General features: G+C 35.0%; 1 protein-coding gene across 1 annotated transcript; it reads right to left on the reverse strand.

Moving 5' to 3' along the window:
* Positions 1 to 5,668: 5,668 nt before the first annotated feature.
* Positions 5,669 to 7,148, reverse strand: LOC130469663 (probable zinc metallopeptidase EGY3, chloroplastic). Its single transcript, XM_056839075.1, has 3 exons — positions 6,899 to 7,148; positions 6,301 to 6,519; positions 5,669 to 5,908 (listed from the first exon to the last, which is right to left on the reverse strand). Exons 2-3 carry the CDS (start codon positions 6,447 to 6,449, stop codon positions 5,686 to 5,688), a joined length of 372 nt encoding a protein of 123 aa, XP_056695053.1. The 5' UTR covers positions 6,450 to 6,519; positions 6,899 to 7,148; the 3' UTR covers positions 5,669 to 5,685.
* Positions 7,149 to 7,436: the final 288 nt, after the last annotated feature.

Genomic DNA, 7,436 nt, shown 5'->3' on the forward strand with positions numbered 1-7,436 from the left:
ACAAATATTTACGTTTCCGTTAATATTTTCGATTCCGGAAATAATTTCCTTTTCCGACAATATTTCTGATTCCGGTAATATTTCCGTTTCCGGCAATATTTCCGATTCCGACAATATTTCTATTTCCTATAATATTTTCCAATACGAACCATGTTTCCGTTTCCGGCAACATCTACTACTTGGATAATATTTATATTTCCGTCATGAACCATATTTCCGTTTCTGACAATATCATCATTTTCGGAGTATTCTTTATTTTGCCTTTTGACGATTTAAGCTCCCACTGGAACCGAGATCCGTCGTTTCCGAATGTTCATAAATGGAGTACTTAATGAATAATATATTCACTTAAATACTTGATCCGTTCACGTACGATTTGTGTGACCCTACGGGTTCAGTCAAGAGTAAGTTGTGGATTAATATTATTAATTCCACTTGAACTGAAACGGCCTCTAGCTAGACATTCAGTTCACTTGATCTCACTTAATTATTAACTTGTTAATTAATACTGAACCGCATTTATTAGACTTAGCATTAAATGCATACTTGGACCAAGGGCATTATTTCCTTCATAGAGCTTATAAATGTAACACCCCGACAATTCTCTCTTTTCTAAAATACCTTTTTAATATAAAACATAGAGAATTATCAAGGCATTGTTATCAGTGTGAAAACATATCGGCTTACTCAGAATTTTGCAGCGGAAAAACAAAATAAATAACTTCAGTGATAAATAGTCAACTACGAAAGTCAACTCCAACCAAACAACAAACCAAAAGTCAACTTAAATCCAACCAACCAAATAACTTCAGGAATATTGATCCCTAAAGACTGCTCACCAAAATGGGTCATCACAGGATCCATAAGGTATAGCCATGATCAACATGCATAAACAAAAGCACGTAATCAACAAAGCTGAGTACTACATACTAAATAAATAAACAATCCTAACATGATACTAATAAATATTGTACAAGAATAAATAATAACATATTAACTTACAGATAACCTTTACTGGACTAACTTATAATAACATTTTGTTTAAATGGATTAGTCAATGGACTGAGTTGTCTTACTAAAATAGCCATCCTTGTTGTAAGACGAAATATGGGCGCGACTGCGTATTTCCATGACCTACGATATCGAGGAACCTTTTAATTAAAAATAGGACACGGTGATCAATTCGGTCCCAGCAAAGCCATGGGCTACCACCATGAACTCCAACTCCTAATTGTTCGCAACTTCAGACATGCACCAGTCTAAAGCTATTGCTATCCGGTTTCACTTGACATGATTTACCAATTAATAACTGTTATGACTCATCAACAACATAAATAACACAATCAACAAACAATTACAACTCCCTTTTATCTTGGAATTAAATAAATGATCACACAACTTTCAATCTAGGATTAATTCCAACTTTAATTCAATCCTTCCTTGACCAATGATCAAACTACCTTTCGTAGATGTAAAATATCAACTTACTAAATAAGGCCCACGATCCTCATGAAGTAGTGAAATACTAAAAAGGGAACAATGATCAATCATGATCTATTTCAATATATAAATAATAATTCCCCCATGTGAATTAATAAAATAACGTTCTCTCAACATGATTGCATCAATCTTCCATACCAACATAATATAAACTTCATAATACAATTTTCATGCTCAACATGTTTACACAACAGCATCAAACATACAAAATCCAACATAATAGAGATCATAAATAAACTCAACATAGTTCCTATACATGGTACTACTTCCATCAGCACATAAGTATGTACGTACCTTGTGTAAACAAATTGAGAGGCCACTTTAACAATCTCAGAAGTCGCCTACAGAGAATTCTCCACCTAAAACGACCAATATAAATTCACCATCAAACCTCCATGAATTTACAGCAACAATAAAGTGTTTTAAACCCTCCCTAAACATGTTTAGAACCTTCCCCAATATTAAAACTTAATTAGTAAACCTCCTAGCATAATACTTACTACACCAGTGGTCACAATTCATCATAAACTCCATAAAAACACTCCCTTTTAAATTTCCAGCAATATAATATAGTTTAAAACTTCCTCAAAACATATTACATATGCATAAAGTTAAAAAAAACAATAAATTTCATACTGTATAATAACCTACTATGATTTTATAACTACCAATACCCTAAAAATTCATGCTTTGATAATTAAAACCCTATTTTAAACAAAATTAATGAATCTGAATATTTATTAATTTATTATACAAAATATATAATCTGAATTCTATATCTAAATTATCAAAATTATAGCTTTAAACATGAAAACATTAATTAAATTATTAAAACATAAATAATACATTAAATAATTTAAAGGGTGAAGAAATAACCAGAGAGAGAGAGAGAGAGAGAGAGAGAGAGAGAGAGAGAGAGAGAGAGAGAGAGAGAGAGAGAGAGAGAGAGAGAGAGAGAGAGAGAGAGAGAGAGAGAGAGAGAGAGAGAGAGAGAGAGAGAGAGAGTGGTCGGCGGTGGCGGAGCAACGTGACAGGCTAAATCGCAGTCCCATCAAAGATAAACCTAACATTCACCAACTAAAAATATAACAAGGGAATGTGGATCGTATCCACAAGGAAACAATGTTCTTTCTACTACTTATCAACAAGTCTAGACTATTGGTAATAAGGGAATAGGTTTGGTTTGTAAATTAAAACTAAGGCAATAATTAAATCGTAAAATATCAATATTAAGGGAATCTAGGGCAACGGTTCACCACAAATGCAGACCGGGATCGGACAACGGACAACAATAATCAATTAACAATCATAACTAGGAAAACATGCATCTCTCGAATCTTATGAATTCCTTAGGAAATTATAACTAGCAGGCTCTCGCTATGTACTAGAAACAAATCCTATCTAATAGCCACATACCAAAAACATCATATTTATACCTCTCGGCGCATAATCTAAGGTTAATCAAACTCAATCAAAATAGTCCGGCCGAACAGAATTGACGAACAATTAAAATAAGCTATAGAAATCACAATCAATTAATCAATAATCAAGTCCAAATCCAATCCCAATCATGCATCTGTGGATCCACTAAACCCTAGAAAAATGACTACTCACACATAATGGAAATAGCTAAAACAATATTAATCAATGAAGACATAATTAGAATAATTAATAAAGCAAGTAAAAGAAATGAAATTGAATAAATAAACTTTAGATTGAACCAATACCTAAATGAAAAACAAGGGAAGAACTCAAAAGTTGGAGCTTTTAATTGAAATAATTAAACTAAGTGTTGATAATTTGAGAGAATAAACTAAGTAATGCAAAATAAATACTAGGGAATAAGATGTCTACTAAAAAGATAAGGCTTATTATTTATAGTTTGCCCAAAATACAAGCGAAAACCGGAAATAAAACTCGCGAAAAAACGCTGGAGGTTGGCGTCGCCCGATCGTGCATTCTGCTCGACAAACAGGTCGATCGGGCGGATGAGAATCGCTTCATATGGCCTTCAGGATGCCCGCCCGATGGGCACCGGGCGAAGCCCGCCCGATCGGGCGCGCGTTGAAGCAGGAAAACTATTTTTTTCTTCTCCCGATTTTCTCATTTCGCCCTCCAATCATAGGGCGATTTGCAAAATGCATCGTCATTCACTCAAAGCACCAAGTATAACTCTCGGGGCTCGAGCATAGACATCCTAGGCTCCCAAGGGTCGACCAAAATCATCCCGAACCTACTCGGGATCCGTGTAGTGGCCCATATCATCGCAAAACGAGCCTAAAAAGGCTAATTTCTCATCAAACAATCCTGAAACTCAAGGCACACTTACAACACATATTAGTACTAAAAATGGCTCTTAAGAGCTCATTTGACGCATAAAAGTACTAAGGGACGGGGGTAAAAACTCTATATAAAATACACATATCAAACTCCCCCAAGCTAGATATTTGCTTTTCCCTAAGCAAAGAAATCATCGATGAACACAAAAATCAACTTCACCCCAAACACATCTCAAAACAATGGATACAAATCCAGGTAAAATTCAACAAGCATGCATCATTGTCAACCAATCAAATCCATTCGACCACAAATCCTCCCTAACATCGTCACGCAAAGCGAACCACAAGTGCACAATGGAATTCAAGACTAGTGCTCACACACTCTTTACTCATTTATGTGGCGGGTAAAAGATGTACCCGTTCACTCTCCTCCCAACATATATGTGAACAATGCCCTCCCAAACTCACAACACTCGTGTGTTTAAAAGAACATGCACTCAACCTAGTAGTCGACTCGAAATATGTCTTTTCATAACTTGCATTGATAAGCAACTACTTTCATATTAATACGACTATATGCACAAAGGTTGGAAGGTCTTCAAAGCTTGTAATGTTAGGCTTAGGTAAGGGTGTGGTAAATTTGGGTAAAATGTGAGCTTAAACCCTTGGCTTTGGGGAGCATAAATCCTAGCAAAACCCATGATCAATCACAAGTGATGACCACAACTCTCCCACTCAACACATGATGAACAAAAAATGAACTACACCATACTTTCTTGCCTTTTTCATCTATAAAACCAATCACTCATAATAATAAGGAATTGCAATACTTGAATGACACAATGCTTTGAATTTTTCTGAAACTAATGAATTTTTCTCTTTTTTTCTCAATCTCTTTTTTTTCTTTCTTTTTGGAAAACTTCACATTTTCTATTCTTCTCATCTCTTTCACTCTTCATTATTTTTTTTTTCTTTTTTTTTTCATACAACAAACAAGATAAGAAGAACTCCCTCTTTTCAACACTCACTTTGTGCTCAAAATGTAGCACACTACAACTCCCTCACCTCACTTACTATTAGCTCCCCCAAGCTAGGCTTGGGACTAGTAACCAATGGGGCTTTCATGGGCTTGTAATATGGCTAGTCACCGAATAAAGGGCACAGGCAGCAACATGCAAAATGGCAAAGAGACCCTTCCAAAATGGCTTAAGAGACCTCCTTTTAGGGGGTCTCTATCTCAAAGGTCTCTTTGATAAAGAGACCCCCTCATCTAGAGGGGGTCTCTTTGTTAAAAGTTGGAGATCCCTTATGTTAGAAAGGGGGTCTGTTACGTAAGTCGTAGGAAAAAAAAAATTAGAAGGGGAAGAGACCCTTTATTGTAGATATAAGGTCTGTTTGTTAAAAATATTTAGACCTCATACGTAAGATAGGGGGTCTCTTTGAATTTTTTTAAATTTTTTATTCAAGAAATTAAGACCCCATATGTAAGATAGGAGGTCTTTTTGAGTTTTTTTAATTTTTTTAATTCAAGAAATTAAGACCCATATAAGATAGGAGGTCTCTTTGAATTTTTTATTATTATACCTAGAGACCCTTTTTTATACCTAACAGATCTCTTTTCATTTTTACATATTTTAAATCCAATAATAACAGGTATGTGAATTACGTACACCTATATTCAGCAATTGTACTGAACCCGAAATACCTTACACCTGCTATTATAATTCAAGGATATTAAACTTGGAAAACTACACTTGTTGCGATTATGTTTCGTAATAATTCAATAACAATTCCATAACATCCATATTATTACCAAAAACTATATTTCCCACAAGTAATGCTCAAAACGCAAAATCTTTACATTAAGTGTAATTTCCATTAACGTAAAAGCTTTACACCGTAATTTTCATAAACGTAAAATCTTTACACCGTAATTTTCTGTGCAAAATATAAATAGCCAACCAGGACACCAACCTAAAATCCCAGAGAAAGCAAGGGGATCAACTGGTACACCCACTCCTTCCACCGCACAAGGCAACACGTTTCCAAGATCATCAGCACAAGGTCCAATTACGTATTTGATGATAGAAAACAAAGGATTATTTTCAAAAAATTGAGGCCTTACAAACCTGCATATGCATAATACATTGTTAAGAACTTAAGATCAATTACAGGGGAAGTACATTTTAGAATAACAAAAAGTTTGACAGATAAATATATGGGCATAAATGAATATCAGTAGCAAATTTTAAAGAATTCTTCGGAACCTATCACAAATGTGTGTTAGTATGATATGTTTCTTGCTAATACATACAGAAAAGACAAAGAGTACTACTCAATATTTACTACCACAAACTATCTCTATCTTAAAACAATATTTTTTTTTGTATGGTTGGAGGAACATGCTAATCTGGATCACCCTACTGTATTACTAGACAGCTTTAAAAACATAAAGTACAGGAAGCGGGACATTGTAAATAAGAAGTAATTTAAGTTTAGGATATAGTTGAGGGAACCTTACAACGCATTATCACCTCCATTGAAGCTGTCATCTGATGCAAAGGCAACAACTGCAAGCGCCATAGAGGTCAAGTATGCACTGGCTGTACGAGCAACAGGAATATCAAAAAGGGCCTTCTTACTAGGGAGTAGGGACTCGTAGTTATTCATTACTGCCAAACACCCCGTCCAATTCCATGGAACAAGAAAAGATGGACTTAGCTTTTCCCCATACCAAAAACTGTAAATAAGTAACATAATTAGTATTTAAGCAAATGCATGATCTTGTGGTATTCAAAGGATATACAACTCAAATTCCAACATTGTCATTAGTTTGAATGGAGAAAAGAAAAAATCATGTTCATCATCATGGGTAATGGAATTCTATCCCTAAACTTGAGCAAATGGGAATGGATGGTACTTGAAAATAATTGTCCGTCTTAAGAGTAACATGAATCTACATGATGTACAACACAATTTAAAACCACCACCCTACAATTTCCCATGATTTACTGCTCATATATGATATCAGATCATACCCCTTATTTCATAGCATGTTTTACACATGATATGTATTCCACAAAGTTGACAGAAAAAAAAATAAAGTATAGACAACACACCCCTGTTCAACTAATACTTGTCTTTTCTTTGTTGTGGCTTATGTTGATGCCTCGGGTTGCAGAAAGCTGTGAGATTTCCACAACAGTTATTCGGTGAATTCCACAGGGGAGCTCTTCTTGTCAGATCAAGACTTCTCAAACATATAAGATAACTATAACGACTGTTTGCTATTCTTGACCTGACCATGGTATGTTCTGCTATCCTGCATGAGCTTTAATAAGGAAGAGCAAGGAAACACAATCAGCATAAATAAATTCCAATACATAAGGAAATGTTTACCTTAACAATACCTTGGCAGCAGTAAATGAGGAACCCCTTCCTTCAAAAAGTGACATTAATCATTTGTTGCAAGGTTGAATTCTGGTGAGAAGAGAGAAAAGCATATGCCAGCAAAACGAGTTATGCTCATGCCCACCACTTTGCTTTCACCAACCACCTATGTCGAGATGCACAAGTACAGACTTTAGATATCATTATCGGAAATTTAATTATAAAACTATACCTTCAACCGTGTTATGAGTTTACGACTTATGATTG

Source organism: Spinacia oleracea, chromosome 3 (genome assembly GCF_020520425.1).
Source record: "Spinacia oleracea cultivar Varoflay chromosome 3, BTI_SOV_V1, whole genome shotgun sequence".
Classification (NCBI taxonomy): Eukaryota; Viridiplantae; Streptophyta; class Magnoliopsida; order Caryophyllales; family Amaranthaceae; genus Spinacia; species Spinacia oleracea.

Excerpts from the sequence above, each read along its gene's own strand:
- LOC130469663 (XM_056839075.1), bottom strand. The coding sequence starts at position 6,449 with ATGAATAACTACGAGTCCCTACTCCCTAGTAAGAAGGCCCTTTTTGAT. Across the intron at positions 5,909-6,300 it reads AATGGAGGTGATAATGCGTT|GTTTGTAAGGCCTCAATTTT; the intron begins GTAAGGTTCCCT and ends ATGCATATGCAG.